The sequence below is a fragment of the Ruditapes philippinarum genome, unplaced genomic scaffold (assembly GCF_026571515.1).
Source record: "Ruditapes philippinarum isolate M1 unplaced genomic scaffold, ASM2657151v2 ctg2084_1_1_1_1, whole genome shotgun sequence".
NCBI lineage: Eukaryota > Metazoa > Mollusca > Bivalvia > Venerida > Veneridae > Ruditapes > Ruditapes philippinarum.
This window is the reverse complement of record NW_026866378.1, coordinates 94,783-121,326: the sequence shown is the minus strand read 5'-3', so window position 1 is coordinate 121,326 and position 26,544 is coordinate 94,783. Positions and strand designations below refer to the sequence as shown.

Here is a 26,544-nt window from a genome sequence, read left to right as displayed (position 1 = left end):
AGGAATCTTAAGTTATTGGGCGGATAAGCTTTTTGAAGTGAAGGCCCCTGTGACCTTGACCTTTGACCTAGTGACCTCAAAATAAATAGGGGTCATCTACTAATCATGACTAACCTCCATGCCAAATATGACGACTGTAGGTCAAAGGAATCTTAAGTTATTGGGCGGACAAGCTTTTTGAAGTCAAGGCCCCTGTGACCTTGACCTTTGACCTAAAAATCAATAGGGGTCATCTACTAATCATGACTAACCTCCATGCCAAATATGAAGACTAAGGGTCAAAGGAATCTTAAGTTATTGGGCGGACAAGAGAAAACCGACGGACAGCCGGACGGACGGCCGGACAAGCTGATTCCAGTATACCCCCCTTACAACTTTGTTGTGCGGGGGTATAATAACCAGTAATTACTATTTCCTGGATAAATAACCAGTAATTACTATTTCCTGTATGACTAACCAGTAATTACTATTTCCTGGATGAGTAACCAGTAATTATTATTTCCTGGATGACTAACCAGATTTAACTATTTCCTGGATGACTAACCAGTAATAACTATTTCCTGGATGACTAACCAGTAATTACTATTTCCTGGATGACTAACCAGTTATTACTATTTCCCGGATAATAACCAGTAATTACTATTCCTGAATAACTTAGCAGTAATTACAATTTCCTGGATAATAACCAGTAATTACTATTTTCTGGATAACTAAGCAGTAATTACAATTTTCTGGATAACTAACCAGTAATTACTATTTTCTGGATAATAACCAGTAATTACTATTTCCTGGATAACTAACTAGTAATTACTATTTTCTAGATAACTAAGCAGTAATTACAATTTTCTGGATAACTAACCAGTAATTACTATTTTCTGGATAATAACCAGTAATTACAATTTTCTGGATAACTAACTAGTAATTACTATCTTCTGGATAATTTTATTGAGTAAATCCCTGCTTGATTATTATAAATGTATAAAATTGTCACAAAAATAGGCACAAACCCTTCAGTAGTTATAGAAATACCAGCTTACACGCAAAAAATTAACCTGGAACTTTTAAGTGGAAAAAAGGGGCATAAATATGAAAAAAATCAAACAGATGGGACTTGTGCCAATCATGTTAGATTATCACAGAAAACAAGTGTATGAAGTGTCAATCCATTCCCTTCAGTATTTTTGAAGATACCAGCTTACACGTAAAAACTTAACCACAGGGACGCTGATACCAACAAATGGGCTACTGCATTAGCTCAATTATTCTGCGAATAGTAAAGCTAAAAATGAAAATACTTGCATTTTTTTTTAGACACAACAGCCTTTCCGGAAAGTATAGTACCTTAAGCAATTTCTTAAAAAATGCTTACCATCAAAAGAAATAACTAACAAAATATGATTTTCACAATCTTTTTTTTCTCTCTTTTAATAAAAAATATTTTATTTCAATAAAACAATAACAACAAAAATAGTGCATAAAATTATAACAAAGCACAACCATTACCAAGTAGTGTAATATTGCATTTCAATCCCATCATTCATTTTTAACCCTTACCCTGCCGGTAGACACTGAATCTACCTATGTGACAAATGCGGACCACGATCAGCCGGCACATTCATGCCCACAGTCTGCACAGTTCGCTTTTCAATCAATACATCTTTTTGAAAATGATTTGAGCTGTGTCATGACAAAACCAACATAATGGGTTTGCGACCAGCATGGATCCAGACCAGCCTGCGCATCCGCGCAGTCTGATCAGGAGCCATGCTGTTCGCTATCAGTTTCTCTACTTGTAATAGGGTTTGTAAGCCAACAGCATGGATCCTGATCAGACTGCGCGGATGCGCAGGCTGGTCTGGATCCATGCTGGTCGCAAACGCATTATGTTGGTTTTGTCATGACGCGGCTCATTTATAATTTTGACAAGATAGAGAGATAGACAAGTGCATGTAACATATTTAGCATGGTAAGGATAAATATGATTAGAGTGTTTAATTCAATGAACTTAAGATGAAATTGAGTGTTATGGCAATGAACATGGCTGTTCTATTTTACTCCCTCCGATAACAAAATTTTGGGAAAATTTCCATTCCCACTTTTTATAGTAATTTAATAAGTGTTTTAAATGTTTGTATAATCACTATCCTGGTAACCTGGTTTGCCATACAAAAAGATAAACAATACTGAAGGACAAAATTAATGGCCGTAAATGATATTCCTTCGATAACATTTAGCCTGCATGTAAAAACAAATTCTGCCAATGTGGCAAGTACAGACCGACATCAGCTGATACATACACGGCGTCTGATCGTGATCTGCACTATTGGCTTTTCATTCAGTACTTATTAAAAAAAATCTCCCTTAAAATGATGAATGGTTTTGTCTAGAATAAAAGATGGGCAAGTTCATTTAAGATATTTAGTGTGGTAAAGGTATTCATTACTGCCAATGAGAATTAAACATGAAATATGTGACAAAAATTGAAAATACAAGTTTAGTCAAGTTATTAACAAGTAAATTATGAACCTGTATCAAAAAGCCCATGAATAACTTAAAAATATTCAACAAGAAAAATTAAACTTAAATACTCAATTTTTTTTTTTTTAACTTTTGAATATTCAAAAAAAAAAAATTTAAACTGTCTCCATCACAACTTGTTCTTCATTTGAAATTTATAAAGAAATAATTTAAACATCTTTTACAACAAACAAAACAAATAACACAACACAAATCAAAATTTATAAAACAGTCACATATATGCAAAGAAATGGAAGACGAAACAGAACCCAATTCTGTGTTGCCTTTGACTTGTACTCACTTATTGCAAAGATGAAATTAGGTCAAACAACCAAATATAATTGTTCTTCTTTCCAGTTTAAGTAATGGTCTAATAAATACTGAATGTAAATTAAATACTTATAATGGTAAATCTTACTAAAAGTAATACAATAATAATTATTCCGTGTTTCGGACAAAATTCTTTTTCACAATTACATTGTATTATATGTGTAATGACTTTGAAGAAATTTTAATTTGTGCATCAAACATAAAATGCTCAAGAAAAACAATATGTGCAATTAACTTTGTAGAATGCTCGATACTCGATCTTAAATAAACTTTAAATATTATAATCTGTAAAACTTTAAGAAAAATAATTAAAAAAAACACACAAAGTAACAGAGAACAAATTTCAACATTTTTAGTCATAAAACAAAAAGTCAAAAGAACAGTGGAATTTCACAATCACAATAAAATGGATTTCAAAAACACATATTAGACATGTCTAGTGATTTTTGTCCTAGTGGTAAAAAAATTTGTTTTGTAGAATCATTTTGTTATGCTGATGTTTAACCTGAATCACAGGGGGCACAGGGTGGGGGCTGCTCCATTACAAAGGAAGACTTTATATAAACTAAAGTTGGCACAATTTTTTTTCTATTTTTCAAAATTTACCCTTTTCCCTTTTCTTACTATTTAAACAAAGATCTACTTGGCCAAGCTGCTTTCTATCTCTTTGAATTGATGATTTGGCTGCACAAGTTTTTATCTGCCATTGTTAACCTTGTGACTACTTAATACTTACTAATTTTACACCTTAATCTTGTAATTTGAAATGGTTTATATGGTTACAACATATATATAACATAACCTTGGATTGCAATAATTGCGGCATTTGCCACTATAGACTATAGCAAAAACATAAACTTAATCCAACTTTTCACTTGTCTGTTCCACAGTAAACTGTTTTAAGTAGTAGGCATTCTGACTTGGAAATTTGTTGACAAAATAAAAAGACTGAGATCTACTTATCCCTATGGCATGTCTACGTCCCCTCGAGGGGTTTGACATTGATGAAGAGAGATAGATCTATACTAAAACTGATAATTGCTTTGAGTTTTGATTTAGTAAATGATGATTGGGAAATGTAGCTTAATTAATATTTGAGATCAGATGCTTCTTGATAAATACAATATTACATAAATCAATGAATAAAAACATAAGTTTGTAAATTCAGAATATGTGCTATAAAAAATATGCAATAACTGAGTTTCTCAGACATCCAAGGGCACTTTATTATCAGTCATCTGACCATATTTAAATTTCAGCCATCCAACCACATTTTATTTTCAGCCATCTGACCATATTTAAATTTCAGCCATTCAACTGCATTTTATTTTCAGCCATCCAACCACATTTTGTTTTCAGCCATCTGACAATATTTAAATTTCAGCCATCCAACTGCATTTTATTTTCAGCCATCCAACCACATTTTATTTTCAGCCATCTAACCACATTTTAGAAGTGTATATGACCAGAATATTATTTCCTTAGACTAGAACACACTTTTTTCTCATACATACTGCAGATAAAAAATCTTTGTACAAGCACATAAAGTACATATTTCCTGATATGTTACCACCATCCCATCACAAGTCAATCTGACTTCAACACCATATAAAATATATTCCGGATATATTCATCACAACATCACCATTTCAGCCCATCTTCAGTTCATCATTCAATCACACAGAATCCTAAGTTTTTCTGAACACTGCAACTGGTGAAGGTCCATTTCACCCATGTCTTTCATGGACTTTTCAAATCAATATTGTACATTGTTTTAAAGGTCAAATTTTTATTCACATTCAGATAAGTTCTTACTTTCCAGTTTTTCTGGTGAAAAATAGAACCTCAGTGGTGCCCCTCAGAATGTGATTTCAGACAAAGGCAGGAAATAAGAGTAGAAATATTGACCTTCTGTAACCTAGATGAAAAGACTTAGGTACAAAAATTACATGTGACCTGTTTAAAATCGACACAAATTCAAGCACCTTGCAAGTCGTTATTCTCATCATTCCTTTATTGGTAGTTTATTTACTCTCATACAATTAATGAGTCGTAACCTCTGTTTAGCTGGTTCAAATGTGGATTGTAGACCGAGCGTCGATTCATAGAACATTGCCGCTAAGTCCCATTGTCCCTGTAAGAATACGACAGTGTTAAACAATAATTGTGTTATCATTAGATAAACTGAAAATTAAGATATATCTTCAAGGCATCTTGTAAACATGGTCCGAACATAATAATGTCTAGTTTGTTTGTTTTGTTAGGTTTTAAATCATCGTCACCTAAGTACAATAACTGGTTAACTTCTATTAAATTTAGAAGGACTTAACCCGTTACTGCACTAAGGTGACGATATATGGCAATTTTACAGCTTAACTTGTTGAAAAGGACCACTGCTGCACCGACATGCATTATTTTAGACGGTATGGGCATATTGACATCAAAGCAATTACATTTTGTATTTCAGTGTTTTTCTTTTATTAAAATTGGTGTAAGAGTTAGCCTGACAGCTAGACTGACAGTCGGCCTAAAACAAGTATTTCATTGAGAAGGGGGTTACATAAACTAAACTAAACATAAACCTAATAATATGCAATATTGTACAGACCTCCATTAAAAACTCTAATAATATTTAAGTGTAAACAAATAAACAGCCTCGAGGTTATAAACATTTTCCTGAGCTCTGGAATCACAGGATTCCCATTGGTCAATTCACATTTTTTGCTGGTTTATAACCAATCACATAATAGAGATGTGCGTTTGGTTTATACAGAATTTATTATAATTTGACCCTGTCGGAAGCTTGTAGCTTATAGACAAACTCTTAAATATGTGCCTGGAACCAACCAGTACTGAGCAATGAGTGTTAAGTTTCTTGCTCATACAAACAAAGGCTTGCACTTTAAAGTGATTTGAACCCACATGGATAGCAATCCTTTTAGAGCTAGTCGGACACATTAACCACTCGGCCATGCTGCTTTTATACCCGAGTTTGAGTTGATTAATTTCTGAACAATCACAGACCAAGCTGTGTCATTCCATATCAATTTTGGTACTCTTTTAGTTTACCTTGGCAGCGTATAGATTTGCCATGTTAAAATGCCCGACAACCAGACCTGGTGATAAATCCATTGAATAACTGGCAGCTACAATTGCATCGTTTAAGAACCCTGCTCTGTGAAGAACATTCGCTATACTTAATAATGCCACATCCTGAAAAATAAATTATTTAATTGTTTAATAAAGGGTATATTGTCCAGGAGAATAAAGCATCTTGTCAGGGCAAGAACATTTTGTAATTTAGGATTGGACAAGCGGATGAATGTGTTATTTCTTTAATAATATTCGCAACCAAGAGATTGTAAGTAATTGGTTTTGTTTTAATTTGCCTATGTCTATATTATACCTTAGAATGAAACAGAATAACATTTGCCTATACCATATTGGTTGCTTAGTCTTAACCATACATTAAAACGTTCAAAAGCTACACCATACCAAATCACCTTTAGGTGTTGCTTATACCTATGCCATACCTTAGAAACATACAGTTATTTATGTTTATACCAATTATTACAATGTTTATACAGAGTTGCTGATAACATTACAGAGACATTAAAGTCTATACCATACCTAAGAATTTAAAAAATATTTATTTGAATATCACAGAATTGCTTAAAGGCCCATTATGCATCAGAAATGATTTTATTTTCATTTCACAAAAGCTTTTTATTTTTGCATCCTGCTATAGTTTCCAAAAAGTTACTCCTTGCCAAATATCTAGACCATTTAATTTGCTTTTGTTGCATTTTGGCAATTTGTAAAAATACAGCAATTTAGTATTTTGAATGGAAACCAAAATACTACTTTTTTCACATTTTGCTACTTTTATGACAAATAATTTCACATCCAGCGCTTCTCTTTTCAGGTGATAAGCATCTAAAAATTAATGCTCTAAAACCATTATTCCAACATCATAAAACTCATGTTTTCCTTTTCAAAGGATTAAAAAATATCATATGTGATGCATAATGTGCCTAAATCAAGTCTATACCATACCTTAGAATGTTTCGGAGCTGAATGAACAGCCACTCTCAGACACTCTATGGCTCTATTAGCATCGCCTTTAACTCTCCAATATAGCCCAGCAATATTAGCTATAATCCAGGATGTCTCATTCTATAAACATAATACATATATATTAAACTGTGTAAAAGCTATATTTCTGATGGTAGTTTCCCAAAGTTATTTTTTGAATTTTGAAAAAAATACTACTAAAATATGTGTATGAAAGAAATAAGTTTCTCATCAACTTAAGCAGCACGCCTCCAGATTCATATAAATTTTCATGAAAATTTTGGAAATGTATTTAAAAGTAAAATATTGCAATGTGAACAAATACAGTAATTTACATATTGCAATCAGCACTTACAATACACGAAAATTAACAAAAAGTGGTCAACATATGCAAAAAACAGCCCTAGCTAGCTAGCTAGCTTACTGCGGTAGAAACGCAGTAGAATTATGGTGATAAAATACTGCCAAATCAGTCTTAAACCACATATAACAAGTAAAATATAACTTGGATTTTGAATGTTTTAACATTCTTAAAAGTTTAGTGCATTTTTCTCCATATTAATTTTCTTGAAATATTTTGGCTCATCTGGAGGCTTGCAGCTTTAAAAGTGAATGGCACACACACACACACACACAATCATTACTTTGACCAGCTCAAATCACTTAATTTGTTAATTTTCAATAGCTTTAGCATTTTGAACCCTTTAAAAAATTTCATACATTTCCAATTCAACATGGACGAATGCTTCTGGAAGCAAACGTACCTTTTTCAAAGCTTTAGCAATTCTTGTTCCCATTACTTGCACTGATTCCTGTTTACCTCCAATCCTCTGTAAGACCTACAAAATTTATCAAAAAATAAAAATAGATTTTTTATACAGTGAATGAGTTTATACTTTAACATTCAAACAAGCATCTCCAGTCCATATCTCATTGGTAGATTTCTATTATAAGTTCTAAGTTTATAAATCTTTGAAATACATGTAGATATCTTGCCAGTTCGTAGAGTTTATGAAAATGTACAACTGGTAATATAGAAATGTTAATAAGATACAACTGGTAACATAGAAAGTTTATGAATAAGTTACAACTGGTAACATAGAAAGTTTATGAATAAGTTACAACTGGTAACATAGAAAGTTTATGTATAAGTTACAACTGGTAACATAGAAAGTTTATGAATAAGTTACAACTGGTAACATAGAAAGTTTATGAAAATGTACAACTGGTAACATAGAAATGTTAATACTGGTAACATAGAAAGTTTATGATTAAGTTACAACTGGTAACATAGAAAGTTTTTGTATATGTTATCATTGGTAACATAGAATACTTATGAATAAGTTACAACTGGTAACATAGAAATTTTATGTATAATTATAACTGGTAACATAGAAAGTTAATGAATAAGTTACAACTGGTAACATAGAAAGTTTATGAATAAGTTACAACTGGTAACATAGAAAGTTTATGTATATGTTACAACTGGTAACATAGAATTGTTAATACTGGTCACATAGGAAATTTATAAGTCACAACTTGTAACATAGAAAGTCAACAAGAAGCGCCGCAATGCGACGAAAACCAGGTTTTCAACGACGAAGTTTTGATGTGACAGCAATCAATAAGTCGAAAAGCACTGAAGTTATTGAGTAGAAGCTGAAAATTCTATTGTAAGCAAATGACCTTGAACTTGCTCCCAGATATCTTAGTGGCAATCCAAAGCTGCCACTCAGCAAGTTTGGTGTCAAAAGGTCAAAGCAAACTCAAGTTATAACGTGAAAACTAAATACATGTACATTAACATTGATCACAGACACCTGGGTAGCAATCAAGCTGCCTCTTGATAAAAGCTATCCATACACCAAGTTTGGTGTCAATTGGCCAAACCAAACTTGAGTTATTGAGCGGAAAATGAATTTCTATTTTGAGTCACAGTGACCTTGACCTTGATCACAGACACCTGGATAGCAATCCCAAGCTGCCTCTTGATATAAGCTATCCATACACCAAGTTTGGTAAGCAAACTAGAGTTATAGAGCAGCAACTGAATTTCTATTTTTAGTAACAGTGACCTTGACCTTGATCACAGACACCTTGGTAGCAATCCCAAGCTGCCTCTTGATATAAGCTATCCATACACCAAGTTTGATGTCAATAGGCCAAAGCAAACTTAAGTTATTGAGCAGAAACTGAATTTCTATTTTTAGTAACAGTGACCTTGACCTTAATCACAGACCCCTGGGTAGCAATCCCAAGCTGCATCTTGATATAAGCTATCCATACACCAAGTTTGGTGTCAATAGGCCAAAGCAAACTCAAGTTATTGAGCGGAAACTGAATTTCTATTTTTAGTAACAGTGACCTTGACCTTGATCACAGACATCTGGGTAGCAATCCCAAGCTGCCTCTTGATATAAGCTATCCATACACCAAGTTTGGTGTCAATAGGTAAAAGCAAACTCAAGTTATTGAACGGAAACTGAATTTCTATTTTTAGTAACAGTGACCTTGACCTTGATCACAGTCACCTGGGTAGCAATCCCAAGCTGCCTCTTGATATAAGCTATCCATACACCAAGTTTGGTGTCAATAGGCCAAAGCAAACTTAAGTTATTGAGCGGAAACTGAATTTCTATTTTGAGTAACAGTGACCTTGACCTTGATCACAGACACCTAGGTAGCAATCCCAAGCTGCCTCTTGATATAAGCTACCTACACACCAAGTTTGGTGTCAATAGGTCAAAGCAAACTAAAGTTATTGAGCGGAAACCAAAAGTTGACGCCTGCCCGCCCGCCCGCCCACTTCGGCATTACAATAACCCGGTTTTCGTTGAAAACCTGGTTAATGAATTAGTTTATCTACAATGATAACTTGACAACTCACCTCTCTAAGACCAGTTTCAGCATGATAGTTCAGTTGATTTCTGTGATGAACGCCAGGTAACTCGTCTACAACTACTGTGGCGGGAATCTCATATGAACACATTGGTTCATTATGCTCATCTTTGTTCACTTTTGCTTTAAAATCAATATGCTGTCCAATGCTGTAATTCAGAATATATGTTGACAGTTTTTTGTTGGGTTTTAAGTTATATAGACTACACAGGCTTGGGGTGTGGAGGTCAAAATGTGTAGGTTTTTTTTTTATTAAGTTTTATTGATACATATGACAAGTATATGTGCTGGGATTGACAAATATACAATTTATTTGGATTTTAACACATTTTGAGCTAAACTGCCCAATTGTCTGTGATATAGACACTGTAAAAATTTTAACTACATATATTGCAACCAAGCAGCTTTACTTGATATTTAAGAAACAATTAGTCATCACCTTAGTGCAGTAACATGTAAATCTTAACTTATCAATTTATCATATTAATGATTTTTATGATTGAATTTATCTTTAATAAACTAGTTTTAAAGCACATTTTTATAGTTCTAATTGGCGCCCCCCTTTGAAAAAATGCAAGCCCCCGGGGGGTGATAAATAGAGATAATACCATATACAGAAACTTACTTGATTTTTTTCACAGATAGAGACAGCCAAGTACTTGAGAACTTCTGTAGGTCTAGTTTAGGCATTTTCTTACATTCCTCTGCTTTTGGTATTGGTAGATGGAATCGTATTCCTATATACTTTAATGTGTCTAAAAAGTATTATAATATAACATCAAATGAGTATATAACAAATAAAGATGCTTCAAGTTATATGTATCTTCACAAAACTGACCATTTTGTTTCTATGAACTCTGGAATAAAAAGTTACTACACTTACATCGGGAAACCGAATGTGCAAGTCTCATCAAATAAAGTTGTTACTTACTACATTTACAAGTCAATGAAAGTTAGCATTCATAAAATCTATTCATTTAATTCTAATTGTTAATACTTCTTTAATTTTTTATTTGTTAAATCTTGATCTAAGACCACATACATTCTACATGCATACTAGAAGCTGTACTGATTGTAGTCACAATCTTTCAGGTCAATTTACTACTTTCTTAATCTATCTAATCAAAGCACACACCATCATTTCTGAGGCCCACATGGAAGATCGGGAAACCAAATGTGTAAGCCTCGTTCAAGAAAGTCATTACTTACTGAATAACTTATTTACTTACATCATCATGTAAAATTTGCAATGAATTTGTTTTCCTTTGAATTTGAAACTGCCAATTGTTAAATTATGAGTCCGTAAACCACAATAGGTTGACAAACTCACACAACTTTTGACAGAAAAAATTATGGAAAGCTACCCCCCCCCTCCAATTCAGGTAGGTTTTTGCGTCTATCTTTCATAATGTACATTGATTAAACTCATAAAACAGTTTTATTAATGTTTAATTTTTTATTCTTTTTTTATTCCCTTTTTCTAAACATTGTGCAGCTTTTATGCGAATATTAATTAACCCTTAATGTGCTGCAACTGAAGGTGATTAGCCTTTGCCACCAGTATAGAGCCAGGCCAGCATGCACATCCAAGCAGTCTGACCAGGCTCTATACTGTTGGCTGACAAACTTTAAATATTCAAAGTCATATCCCTAAAATTGATAATAGACAGTCCCGAAATGGAAGTGAGACAAGTCCATTTAAAATATTCAGCATATTCAGGTTTAATTAAATTTTGAATTACCTGGGAGATCCTCATCAGCTAACTGCATTATCTCCCTTTTCAATTCTTTCCCTTCAATAGCTTCTCCTTCTTGGGGATTATTTATCACAATATGCGCCTGAAAAGGCGGGACTTTCTCAATACTGCCTTCCTCCTTCGACTTAGCTCCACCCACTTTTAAGTTAGCCCCATCCTTTTTTGACGGTCTTCCTATCTGGATATGCAAATGATCTTTCAAACTGCCTGGCTTCATTTGGATTGGTAGAATCTTCGTCACGTGACCATTGATAAACAAGGTAACTGCCTCAGGATTGTTGTTCAAGTCATGGAACTGTTTCACCTACATATAACAAACAAAATTTCTAATTTAAATGTATACAATTCTAGAAATAAGTACCAAATACAGTTAATCACTTATCTTTTCCAAAACAAAAAAGTGTTGGTTTTGTTTTTTAAAATCTCGGAAAAAAGTGGTTTGTTTTTAAATCACTAAGTTACAGTTTTACAACACTAGTCACCAAAATATTTGAATATACACATTTATAAACTTTGAAATTAAGTCAAAACACAATATTCTTGAAAATACAATTCAATACAAATTTTGTTTATTCTTTAGAATGGCGAAGAAAAAAGCAGATTTTTTTTTGTTTCATTACAGTAATATGTTAGTTAAATGTATTACCGTATGCATACAGTGATTAATTAATGGAAAAATAAAGTAAATTATTTACATAATAAATAAATCACGTGAACACGCAAAATATTCAAGATACGCAGAAAAACACAATGTCCTATGTTAAAATGATGGTTTTTATATAAAAGCACAGCAGTTACACATGTTTTGTAAACAAATTACATATATTATTACACAATTATTACATAATTACTATGTCGAACGAATTATTTCATACACATAACTACATGTAAAAGAACTTTTATTGAACAAATATTATTTTTATAATCTTTGGGTGCGGCCATACCATGTGGTACATGATGAAAATTTCACTTCTTCTTTTTTTTTATCTTTCTTTTTTTTCAAGTTTACTTGCAAAGAATTTATTTAAGATCGTTTCACTTCATCTGCTTATACTGATACCTCTTAAGTAGTATTATATTTTTTTTATTTCTTTACATTATCTTTCATCAGTTTTCTTTGCGACATTATGCAATAGCACATTCATGCTATATATGCAATTATCAAAAATACTACACAGAGATAGTATACACAAAAAACGGTTTGCACCAATTTAAAGAGAATGGCAATTTTAAGATCAAAATAAATCAAAATTAGAACCAATGAGTTAAGGTCTATATTCTTGAAGTGAAAGACATTTTCCTACTGCGCTAAGAGGGATTCTTAATTTAGGTCATTAAACAATTGTAAGGTTATATACATTCATTTACAAGTAGGTCGTTATGTTTATGGAATTAACCAATTAGAGGGTCAAATGCAAGGGTGCCTGAGGTCAATCTTGTTGCCATTCAAGCGCCATTAAATACTGCTAACATTATATTAGTTCCATAAAATTGATATCATATACCATATGGCATGACCACACTTTTTCTATGCTCAGTAGATGGGTTACCTTAAATTTCAATTTCTTATTTTTCATTAAGTACACACATGCACGATCAAAACAACAGCTAGGATATGCGGAACAATTATCTTACCGTAACAATATTTTCCTCCTGTTTCATCCGATGATTCAATATAATACACAGTTAGTTCAACATTTTTTTGATACCGTAAAATTTCTAATAAAGCCTCCCCCCCACCCCAACCCCCGGCTTTTTTATATGGAATCTACTCATCAGTGCTGAACTCATGAGTAAATCCATAATTTTATTCAAATCCTTGAGAATCCATTTTATTTTGTAGTAAATACAAAAATGTATCATATAAAATTTAAAACTTTAACACTTTTTAACATTATTACCAAAACTTGCTAACGTATTTACAATGATTTTTGGATTTTGGAAAAAAATGAGTTGTAATAATAGCCCCCTTTTGGAAAATGTTCAGCCCTCGGGGGGCATTTTATAGGAATTTTACGGTGTTTTAATCTATACCATGTTAAATCATTTAAAAATACCACATGGACCGCTTCATGGGTTTTATAGTTTTTTTTTGTTTTTTTTTCAAATTTCAAAACCCCTAAGAAACTGAGTATGCTAAGTCATTTAGAAATACTACATGAGACCACCATGGATCTTTGTTTACGCCAATGATACCACTAGGTAGTCGTATTCAATTTGACCCTTCTGATATGAGGTCATTTGCATATTCATGAGCAGACTATGGCTATAATAAACTTGTGTTTATTTTTTTTTTAAACCAATTCATGTTAACCTTTTTGAAAATTTATGATTGAACCTTAACTTCTCATTGGCTATTCCAGTTGATCAATATATAGCACAGCTGCCATTCTAGACAAAAGAGTTGTAAACTTTTGGAAACCAGTCTTAAAACATGTGACTCTGATTGGTTAAAAAACTGTTCTAATTCAAAATCAACCAATCACAGGAACCCATTCTCAGACTGGTATTCAAGATCAAATTTTTTTATTTGCAGACTTCTATCAGCAATGTATCATTCATAAATATAACTTAATACAGTCTGATGCTCAGAAGTTTAAGGGATCAAATCCTGTTGATGATTTTCATGGATTTGGGCAAATGTTCTTAAATTGTGGCAAATTTTGCGGATTTGGGCAATTTTTTTATACTTCACTTATTTAATAAATATCTGTTTCATACACTTTGCATTAAGCATTCTTTTATTTCTTTTTTGCAGTCTTCTATTTCGTATGACTCAACTATGAATATGAAGAAATAAAAATATCAGTGAAACAACAAAGCCTTCTAGAAATAACATTTCTTTATTGCCAAAATTAACAACAGTTTTACTTAAATATCTCAAAATAAAAATTAAAAGAATTACAGTAACAAATTGCTTGTATTTTAAACATAAGTACACAAAATGTTTTATATGTATATGTATATTGCAAAAACAAAGTAAATTTGGGACATAATGTGCGCAAAAATAGTAAATTCATAATACTTGTAGATAATGTGATAAAATATGCAAAATAAATACAAACTAATGCACTTTAAAGCAAAAAAAAAAAGTCTACACGATGACCTTCAGAAAATCACATGACCTTGACCTTTGACCCTTGAATGTAACCAGGTTGTTCCAAGGAGTGCATATCTACCTATTTACCAATGATAATTAAGAATAACAAGAAAAGGAAGTCACAGATATCATCCTTAATTGCTACAAATTTCATGTTAGAAACCTTGTTCTGAAACGACTTCTTAACTTCAAGTATCTTGCAATTAAAAAACCATGGCAAACATCAGTACTGAGGCCAGGTGTCACTCAAGAACTGCAAATCTGCCTGACTTTTATAGTAGTGTTATATTCAAGGTTGTCATCTGATAAAAATCTACCACAACAAGACATACTTTTATGCTCTAATAACACCAGAAAGAGACCAAACTTTGGTGCATTAGTATAAGAAAAGAACCAGTAAAAATGGTCCCTTTTAAAATTGGTGAACCAGTCATAAAAAACTGATTTCTAGATAGTTCATTTAGAAACCTGAGATTCAAAAGTTCTTCATTTTAGACTGGTATTCAATCACTAGATTTAGAATTTTCCAAAGATTCAAATATAATTGTTTTAAATTTTATCTATAAAGGTTAAGGTCACAGGCACATAATACATGTACTGCAAACAGACATTTGCTTCTTGAAAGGTCAAAGTAAAGCATTAATTTTCTTAATGTAAGATACTAAAATATTTGTTAATATCAGTTACTCTACATCATGGGTCATTCGGAAAAAAAAAGCATTTCTACTACACAATATAAATAAATATGCTAAAGCGTTTTAAGACCTATGCTATGAAAAATATTTCAAAATCTGGATTTTTGTATATATTTATTAGTTAAAATCTGGATTTCTCTCAATTGTATAGACTAATACAGATAAAAACAAAACAAACAATATGAAAGTCTAAAGATAAAGAACTTTGCAACAGAAAAAAAAGAAGCTCATTTCCATTAAAGTGCTACAAAATATTATATATTATATAAACTTCTGTAAACTTACATTATAAATATGACATTTTTTTTTTTAGTTTACAAGAAATTGAAAATAAACTGACTTGTCTAAGATTTTCTTTACTTACTAGCAACGTTTAGTTTGACTATTAATAAAAGGTAAAAACAAATCTTAAATGACCTGTTCATATTTTGTAATTGTTAACTATGCATGCACTTCAACTTTTAAACAAAAAACATAGTCCATGACTTAACTTATTTAATGATTTGCCGACCGAATTCTCTTATGATCATCAGGGCATTAATGTGATGTCATCGCATAGTAGTATTTTTAGATTTTACGTACACATGTGTACTTCACGAACATTGTCGTTACTATGCGACGTCACATTTGCCTTGATGATCGTAAGAGAAACCGGTTGGCAAATCATGGAATAATCTCATGGACTGTGTTTGTGTTTTTTGTTTCATTTATATGTGACTTTTTTCTGGCACTTAATTTTCATTTTTTGTGTGTGTATATATATATATAAATATATTTTAACAATGAAATGATATATTCCAGATAATTATGTGGAGCTGACATTAAGCATGACTGTGCTTTTAACAATGACTTGCCATGAATTTCACATGGACAAATGTAGTTTTCAAGACCAAATATATAGATCATGCCTTTTCAATAGCAAAAAGAAAATGGACTGCTTGAAACACTCAGGAAATTATTTTGATTGTAGTTTTCAAATCCAAACAGAGATCATGCCTTTTCAATAGCAATATGAAAATGGACAGGAAATTATTTTGATTAAAACACTCAAGAAATTATTGGTCGAGAAATGATCATGACTTTAAAATAAGTTCAAAATTATTCAAATCAACTATTTCAAGCAACCAAACAAAATATCTAAGAACAAATAATAATTCTGGAAACATGTATATATATTTTTTTACCATTTTTATAAACTGAAGTTCAATGTTTTATTTTGGTTAACCAATGTCAATAATCATGCATGGTCAACTACTTAGAAGTCATGCTTTTCATATCAACAGAAGATTTTCAGGTAACGATCTATCCAAGAACCATGTCAATAAATGTTTATAATCTGTGCAAATAAATTGATATCTACAATTTGGTGGTATATTTTTGTTTGATTAAAGTCAATTTTATCCATTTTTCAATAAAGGAAAATCAAATGCATCTGTTCTATTTATAGACACTCATGCTTATTCTAAAAATAGCTCAAGAAAGATAATTGTGAAAAATAAATTTAAGCTGGAGTTACAGATCCTGTGTTCATCATTGATCTTTTGCTGTTAAGGACTAAGAAAATATTACAACAAGAACTGTCGGAGGACAGTAACGCTCGACTATTCGAAAATTTGTCACAAGGGTGTTTCATTGAGTATAATAATGCTTACCTATATGAATACATAAAATTGTACGAAAAGGTACAACCTTCAAGTTTCAATACAATCACAGAGAACAAGTGTGTGAAGTTTCAATCCATTCCCTTCAGTAGTTATGGAGATACCAGCTTACACACAAAAACTTAACCACAAATTTATGAATCGAAAAAGGGGAATAATTATGCGAAAAAGTAAATCAGAGTTATGGGACTTGTGCCAATCATCTTAAATAATCACAGAGACCAAGTGTGTGAAGTTTCAAACCATTCCCTTCAGTAGTTATGGAGATACCAGCTTACATACAAAAACTTAAGCAAGAATTTCTAAGTCAAAAAAGGGGCATAATTATGTAAAAAAGCAAATCAGAGTTATGGGACTTGTGCCAATCATCTAAGATAATCATAGAGAACAAGTGTGTGAAGTTTCAATCCATTCCCTTCAGTAGTTATGGAGATACCAGCTTACATACAAAAACTTAACCAAGAATTTCTAAGTCGAAAAAGGGGCATAATTATGTAAAAAAGCAAATCAGAGTTATGGGACTTGTGCCAATCATCTTAGATAATCACAGAGAACAAGTGTTTGAAGTTTCAATCCATTCCCTTCAGTAGTTATGGAGATACCAGCTTACATACAAAAACTTAACCAAGAATTTCTAAGTCGAAAAAGGGGCATAATTATGTAAAAAAGCAAATCAGAGTTATGGGACTTGTGCCAATCATCTTAGATAATCACAGAGAACAAGTGTGTGAAGTTTCAATCCATTCCCTTCAGTAGTTATGGAGATACCAGCTTACATACAAAAACTTAACCAAGAATTTCTAAGTCGAAAAAGGGGCATAATTATGTAAAAAAGCAAACAGAGTTATGGGACTTGTGCCAATCATCTTAGATAATCACAGAGAACAAGTGTGTGAAGTTTCAATCCATTCCCTTCAGTAGTTATGGAGATACCAGCTTACATACAAAAACTTAACCACAGGGACGCCGACGCCGACAAATGGGTGACTGCATTAGCTCGATTATTCTACGAATAGTCGAGCTAAAAATCAACATTTAAATTATAAAATACAGCATATTAGTGTCAGAATCTGTACCTCAGTACTATATATTGATGAATATAAGCAAATAAAGCAAAATTCGTCACTTTCAGTTTCAAACATTCAAGCAAACTGCAGTTAATTTGAAGCTGGTTCAATTAATACAGAGCATGGGATTAATACCAAAAACATACTAGGTCAAACTGTTTGAAGGATATTTTTTTTTTAAAGATAACTCGAGTTTAAAATGATTCTGAAAAGATTAAAGATAATTAAATCAGAATCCTTAAACAATTCTATCAAGTCTTGAATTTATTTTGTTCGTCCTTTCCTCTTAACATGCATCAATGAGGACTTGTGACTGCTGTATTTATTGTTAAGCCCCATTTAGGGCACTGTCTTTAAAAGTTGAAAACAAGTATTGTGGGTCCCAAACAACCTTGCCAAACTTTTTTAGGCTTAAAAGAGAGCAGGGCTGCAATAAACTCTTGATATACAAGAATATAATATCATGTTAGATAGAGATTCTAAATGAAAAAGAAATAGGCGGCAAAATTAGGATTTGTTAATACTAGATGTTAACACACTAGACAAAATATACACTTGTCAACTACACACCGACTACTGTCTTTTATTCTGAAATTGTCATGTTGTTGCTTAGCTACTTTTGTAAAAATAGTCAAAAAAGATATAATGAAAGAAAAAAATTCAAAACGAAAATAAAAGAGAGATCAAAATTCAATATAAATTTCATCACCCAAGTCATTAAAATTACTCTGTCCGTAGGCCTGTCATGAATTTGCAAAAAAAGAAGAAATAAAATTATGATTAAATACACATTTTGTTATCATTATCAACTACTATGCATACATTTCAATTTCAAGAGTGACTAAAATGTTGTACTTAGAATTTCAAATTTTTATAACATAAATACTAAAAAAAAATTAAACTTTTGTTTAAAGAAAATGAAGTGTCAAATTTATCAACAGAAGAATATATCATCATCAACAGAAGAATATATCATCAGCATAAAATGTTTCTTTTGCAAAAACAATAAAAAACAAGAGGGCCATGATGGCCCTGAGGTCGCTCACCTGTATATAGGCCCCCCCAAACCCCCCCCCCCCCAAATGTTGCAGGGCCAATTTAACCAAAGGGCTTTTATTTGCACAAACTTGGTAGACACCCATAAGAAGATGTTTCATGCTTAACATCTAAGCTCTAGCTCATTGGGCTATTTAAAAGAAGATTTTTTTTAAGTTTTTACTATACACATATAGTTAAAAACAATGACACCCCTGGGGCTGGGCCAGTTATGACCCCAGGGTTTTTATTTGAACAAACTTTGTAGACACTTACTAGAATATGTCTCATGCTTAATATCTTAACTCTAGCTATTTGGGTTTTTTCAAAGAAGATTTTAAGTTTTTGCTGAAAATCAATGACCCCGGGGCGGGGTCAATTTTGACCCCAGGTCTTTTATTTGAACAAACCTTGTAGACACTCACTAAAAGATGTTTCATGCTTAATATCTTAACTCTAGCTATTTGGGTTTTTTCAAAAAAAATTTTTTAAGTTTTTGCTATACACATATAAGGAAAATCAATGACCCCCGGGGCGGGGCCAATTTTGACCCCAGGGCTTTTATTTGAACAAACTTGGTAGACACCTATTAGAACATGTTTGATGCTAAATATCTTAACCATAGCTCTTTGAGTTCTTTAAAAGAAGATTTTTTAAGTTTTTACTATATGCATATATAGGGAAAATCAATGACCCCCCGGGGCGGGGTCAATTTTGACCCAAGGGCTTTTATTTGAACAAACTTGGTAGACACTTATTAGAACATGTTTAATGCTAAATATCTTAGCTCTAACTCTTTTGGTTCTTTAAAAAGAAGATTTTTTTTAAGTTTTTTACTATATGCATATAGGGAAAATATAGGGAAAATCAATGACCCCCTGGGACGGGGCCAATTTTGACCCCAGGGCTTTTATTTGAACAAACTTGGTAGACACCTATTAGAACATGTTTGATGCTCAATATCTTAGCCATAGCTCTTTGAGTTCTTTAAAAGAAGATTTTTTAAGTTTTTACTATATGCATATAGGGAAAATCAATGACCCCCCGGGGCGGGGCCAATTTTGACCCCAGGGCTTTTATTTGAACAAACTTGGTAGACACTCACTAGAAGATGTTTCATGCCAAATATCTAAGCTCTAGCTCTTATGGTTTTTTTAAAGAAGATATTTAAAGTTTTTTCTTTCGGTTGCCATGGCAACCAGAGTTCTGCATGGAATTAAATTCTTTGAACAATTTTTAAAGGTGACCACCAAAGGAACATTCCTGTGAAGTTTGGATGAAATTGGCCTTGTGGTTTATGAGGAGATGTCATTTAAAGTAAAAGTTTACGGACGACGGACGACGGACGGACGACGGACGCCGGACGAAAAGCGATCACAAAAGCTCACCCTGTCACTTTGTGACAGGTGAGCTAAAAATAATCAAAAACTTCTGACTGTCTCGTTTTTTTTTTATTTTGTAAAATCTCATTCTTATCTGCCATGCTACAGATACAGAAATGTCTGACTTTTATTCATTTTTAATTTCTTTGTCACAGATTTTAGTTCCGCAGAAAAGTCTTGTTCATCGCATAATATAAATATATATATAAAAAAAAATTATTATTTTTTTGTTAGTAGCTAAATCATCTTTTAGAATCTATTTTTAGTTCAATCTATTTATAGATCAAGACAGTGGTCCTGTGATAAAAGACGTTGAGTACAAAAATCGTGCATCGTCTACATTTATCTATACCAGAATCCTTAGAGTTTAGGCCGCTGAAAATAATAAAATTGTAAACAATACTAAATAATATGGCCGCTGAAAAATAATAAAATCTTAAAATCTATTTTGTCTAGCCATTACATAGCCTGTTGTTTTCTTTCCACCAACTGACCAACATTTGACAACATATGATTTCTTTTACCTATAACCAACAACATTTTACATAGAAAATGCTAAAATACCTTAAAGCAGCATTCCTCCATATTCATATTTACTTCAATATGGGGATCAAAAAAAGAAATAATCTAAAAATATTTCATTCTGTCATAATTATTTTGTATGTAAAATGTTTAAAATTATGTGAAATGTGAATATCTATATAATTTATTTTCAAAACTCTTTTTACATTGTTAAAAGTTTAATTTTCTTCTAAACTTTATAAATACATCTGGAGGCATGCAGCTTTTGGAGCATTTTCTTTATCTAACGTTCACTAGAAAATATGTGAGCAGAAAAAATCTTTTTTTGGAATGAAGCAAAGCGATTTAATTTTAAAAAGAGACTCAATGATAAACTTATTTGCAAGCTTAACTTTCAATAAGAGATCATAAATGTTGGTCAAATATTTAAATAAACAATTACCAACAGACAGACAGACACATTCTGCATTCAAAAGTCTGTTCCAATCTGACCTTTCATTCACAGGTCACATACATAAATTTGCAAGTAATTAATTTCTAAATATAGTAACAGTTAGTGTGAAAGTACTTAATTTTGTAAACGATTCAATAAGACTAGATAAGGGCAAATACCCCTAGCTAAATTGTAAAAATACTATCGCCTCATTTAGAGATGTTCAGTATAACCTTTTATTCTGTAACGTCAATTTGGAACAGACTATACCATTCCCCCTATTTATAAATATATATAACATATGACTTTGATGTAAGAAATATAACATTCTTTGAAATTTTTTCTTAAAAATTCACCGCAACACTGCAGAAAATAGCTGATATAAGACAATACTGGAGGAATTCAACATTTGATGACATTTTGGAAAAAAATAATCTATGATATGTTTTCGTTGGGATAGATTATATAATGAAAGTATTCAAGTTAAAAAAAAATCTTTGGAAAAACCATCTCACTAAATATTGCAATAAGTTATATCAAATTCAATATTTATAAAAAAAAATAAGAAATGTTGAAAAGCTAAAAAAATAATCGTATCTTGAATGAAAAACATAGTAAAACATTCATAAACTGAAGATAATACAGGCTTTTCCGGACAACCAACCAGTAATAACAAATTTCACTGCAAGTAACCGACTGCTTATCATGCTTTAATAACATAATCAATTGTGAGTAAGCGATCAATTTGTCACCATAGTGCAATAACTGGTTAACTCCTATCAAATTTAGAAGGACTTAACCCGTTACTGCATAAAAGTGACAAATTATTGTCACTATGAAATTTCACCTCAACGTAGAATCCTAACAGTTAACCCTCAGTTACAAAATCTATTGCTCTCCCTAATGAGCCACACAAGATGTGTAATAAAAAACAGTATCACATCCAAAGCTTGCACTCTCTTGATTGCTTTGAAAGTTTGTGCTGCTGTTAATCCTGCTATATTTCTTAAATGCATTACCGTAGTTGTTGATTTAAACGCCCTAACATATAAAAAAAATCCCTAAATTTACGACTGCCTTGAATATTTGAACCAAGAAGGGGAACAACTCTCATATAAACCCAACAAGCATTATCTCCCTTTGCTTATAACCTGTTTCAAACATATCCCTCATTAACAAAAATCAACCTTTTTTTTTTACTTATCAAAATGGTTATCTCTGAAATAGACCATACAAGTGGTATATTCATAAGTTTTCTCTTATATTTGAATCCAAATAGCCCTACTAATGCCATCTTTTTTAATGATTATCTAAAACATTGCAATATTGAATAATTTCTTAAATTCTAAAATGTCTTTATTTTATATTCATCTGACTAGCATATTCTGAGGTCTATTTTCCTTACTTCTATTGGAATACTGCTTTAAACTCTAAAATGTCTTTATTTTATATTCTGTTTGACTAGCACCAAGGAAAGCAAGCATTCTCAGGTCTATTTTCCTTAATTCTATAAAACTCTTATTTCTACCAAACCATACATGTACTGTGATTAAGCAATGGATTTGAATGATTTAATGTTTAAGGTTCTTTCTCCATCATTAGCATGTCATAATTCAGCCAAGTTTGTCACTATCCATATCATTTAGTTGGTTGATTGGACAAAATGTTTAGTAGTTTAAATGGTCAGAATCGACCACTCCTCATTTTAGTTAAGATACTGAAAGGGGCAGAACTGAACTGGAAAGAGTCGGATTTTCTCTGTGCTAGAAAGAACCAATTAATAATGAACTGGAAAGAACCGAATTAGTCAGAGCCGAATAATTATAAATTAAGAAATGTTCAAAAACTCTGAACCAAAAATATGTTCACTTACGCACGGCCATATGACCTGTGTTAAAAGTCTTTAAAACACAGAAGTTCCGAATTATTCGTAACCGAAAAGTTTCAAATTTAACTGAACTATCACAAGCTAAAGAAGGAATAAATTATAACCATAACACATGAAGGAAAATGATAAATTAATAATATGGAAACTGTTATAGAGTACTTACATAAGCCCTGAATTCTGGTCTTGAGCATCCGTCCGATTTAGTACCGTCGTTAAAGATAACACATTCCTCGGGACGCACTGTAAGTTCATTCGGTGACTGAGCAAAGATCAATTTTTGAAAAAGTTGTCCGTTGATGAACTCTAGTTTGATGTGAGGTGGTGTTTGCTGTAAATAAGAAGAAAAAAATAAATAACGATTTTTTGTAACTGTATAACTCATAAAAGTTGAAGTATTATTAAATAAATAATTAATCCTGCAATGCAAATATTAACATTCATTCATGGTCGTTTTTAATAGTGACTCAGTAATTTGTAGAAAAAATTTCTTTACTGAATCTGCCATGCATGTAATTGTAACAGTTTCTTAATGGTGTTGAAAGTAAAATACAATGATTGTGATTCTTATAATGAGCCACGTCACGACAAAACCAGCATAGTGGGTTTGCGACCAGCATGGATCCAGACCAGCCTGCGCATCCGTGCAGTCTGATCAGGATCCATGCTGTTCGCTATCAGTTTCTCTACTTATAATAAAGTTGGTAAGCTAACAGCATGGATCCAGATCAAACTGCGCAGATGCGCAGGCTGGTCTGGATCCATGCTAGGCGCAAACCCACTATGTTGGTTTTGTCGTGACGCGGCTCATATATTTCTTCTCTTAAGTTTTCTCTAAACTTCTGCTACATTCTACAATCTTCTTGTTCTTATCATTGTTTACACCATGGAAAATGGTGATACTTCTGATTTATTTGAAGCAATAACTAAGTTATAATTTTTTTAAAAATCGATTCACTGCACTGTAATATGCCTCATAACTCTGTACTCATACATTGCTTTTATGTATACAAAAAGGCATTTCATAAATAAAACTCTTACCCCCAAGTCATATTATAAGATGTACTTATTAAAAAGAATAGGCATTTAAATTTTGTATAAATTTAAAATTTGTATAAAATCATGCAATTGAGACAATAAAAGATTGAAATTTTATTTTATTTGATCATATAGTAGTATAAAAAGATTAAAATTCACAATTTATTTTCAAATCCAAATATTGCATGAATATTTCTTCAATCATATTTTACTGTAATGGCCATTCATACGACAACTTTTTCAGTTTCATTGGTATTTAAAAGACCTCCAATGGCCCATTATGTATATTTTCCAGCACAATTAGACAATCAAACTTCCCTTCTTTCAAATAAAAAAAACACAGTCCCAGCAGCAGGATTCAAACCAAACTAATATCAGCTACCTTTACCCTCTGCAATATAGGCCTTGTCATAGATTTTTTTCATCAATCTTTTCTATATATTCGTATCTTATACTCTTCTTACTGTTCAGTAAGGCCTTAAATAAAATATTACTTGTTTCCTCTCTCTCTACCTACCCACGAAAATCACTGCTACGCCAAAAATTTTATTGCCTAGCAACAAATTTTTTTCTTTATTTTTACTTTCATTGCAATGAGAATCACATCTTTATATCTGTCTCAAGTTTTTTTAATTGTAAATATACGAACGGGGATATATGTTTGATAAAACTAAAGTGGCGGCATGGGCGAGTAGTTAACGCGTCGGACTAGTAATCTAATGATCGCTTGCCGCATGAGTTCAAACCCCATCGGGGGCAAGTCGTTGTTTCCTTGAGCAAGAATCTTTACACTCATTGCTCAGTACTGGTTGGTTTCAGGAACAGATTTTTTTATTTCTCTTACATGTATGTGCTTTACTCGCCTTTGATTGTATGAACATATATTTGACAGGACTGGTTACATCGTAAGCATACCTCTTTTAATTTCGTGAAACTCTTTTCATTAAATACACCTGTGCGTATTGGCCTATCGGCAGGTACGCCACTGATAATTATTTCAACTGAAGTGTATGCATCTACATGAATATCTGATTAAATATTTTTGTGTCTATAAGCTTAGAGCTTCCTACACAATCAAACTAAAATAAATTCTGTATCAACCAAAACTGAAAATATGGTTCTTATCTTATTAAACAGATGTTTAACATTCACAACTTGTTTTGAAATAATTATTTTAGATTAAAAAAAAAATGCTATTGACCTACCTTCCCTACCCAAACTGGTATGGGTCGTGGGAGGGGAAACAAAGATAATTTTAAGGCTTGCCTAGAATTTGCTTGAGCATCAATTACTTTAAAGAAACATTAACAAGACATGCAGCTTAAGTCCAGCATGCATAGAAGTATCGAAAATAGGAGAAAAAAAATCCAAAACAAATTTCAACCATTTAATATGTCAGACCTGTATGGTATTTAAAAGATCTTTTGGCCCATTTAGTGTCCTTTTCGTTATTTTCAAAAAACCTTACGGTTATTTAAAAGACATTGTGGGTATTAAAAAGGAAAATTCTATTAGATTTAAGATTAATTATTTGATGTTCCTTTTTTTCGAAACTCAATTGAACTTAAAAAATACACATCCTGTTCTTGCAAATACTGCTCTCAACTAACGTAACTAGACAGCAGCATGCCTCCAGATTCATGTTAATTTTCATAAAAAATTTGGAAATGTATTTATAAGTAAAGTAATGCGAGATGAACAAATAAAGTAATTCACATATTGCAATCGGCACTTACAATCCACGAAAACTACCAAAAAATGGTCAACATAATTATGCAAAAACAGCCCTTACTGCGATAGTAACACAGTAGAAATATGGTGATAAAATGCTGCAAAATCAGTGTTAAACAGCATGTAACATGTAAAATATAACTTGAATCTTGAATGTTTCTTACCTTCCTTAAAAGTTAAGTGCATTTTTCACATTATTGATTTTCTTGAAATATTTTGGCTCATCTGGAGGCGTGCAGCTTTAAAACAGGTTATAGCCTTATATACATGTTTACAGTAAAACCCTTGCAGAACAACACCTTTTGGGAGGCAAAGATTTTGGTTGATGTTCCGAAGTGTTTAAAGTCAGTGATAAAATCTCAGTTTGGGAAAATTCAATTCTGTTGTTGTAAAGAGGTGGTTGCTCTACCGAGGTTAAA

General features: G+C 32.1%; 1 protein-coding gene across 1 annotated transcript in view; it reads right to left on the bottom strand.

Annotated features, from left to right (window-relative positions):
* Positions 1 to 1,395: 1,395 nt before the first annotated feature.
* The window catches only part of LOC132732335 (tetratricopeptide repeat protein 17-like), an 85,752-nt gene continuing 60,603 nt past the window's right edge, over positions 1,396 to 26,544 (bottom strand). The window contains 8 exon segments of the mRNA XM_060718741.1: positions 1,396 to 4,981; positions 5,917 to 6,060; positions 6,904 to 7,023; positions 7,686 to 7,760; positions 9,809 to 9,968; positions 10,445 to 10,574; positions 11,562 to 11,880; positions 23,523 to 23,687. Coding sequence (XP_060574724.1) covers positions 4,853 to 4,981; positions 5,917 to 6,060; positions 6,904 to 7,023; positions 7,686 to 7,760; positions 9,809 to 9,968; positions 10,445 to 10,574; positions 11,562 to 11,880; positions 23,523 to 23,687 — 1,242 coding nt within the window. The 3' untranslated portion in view covers positions 1,396 to 4,852.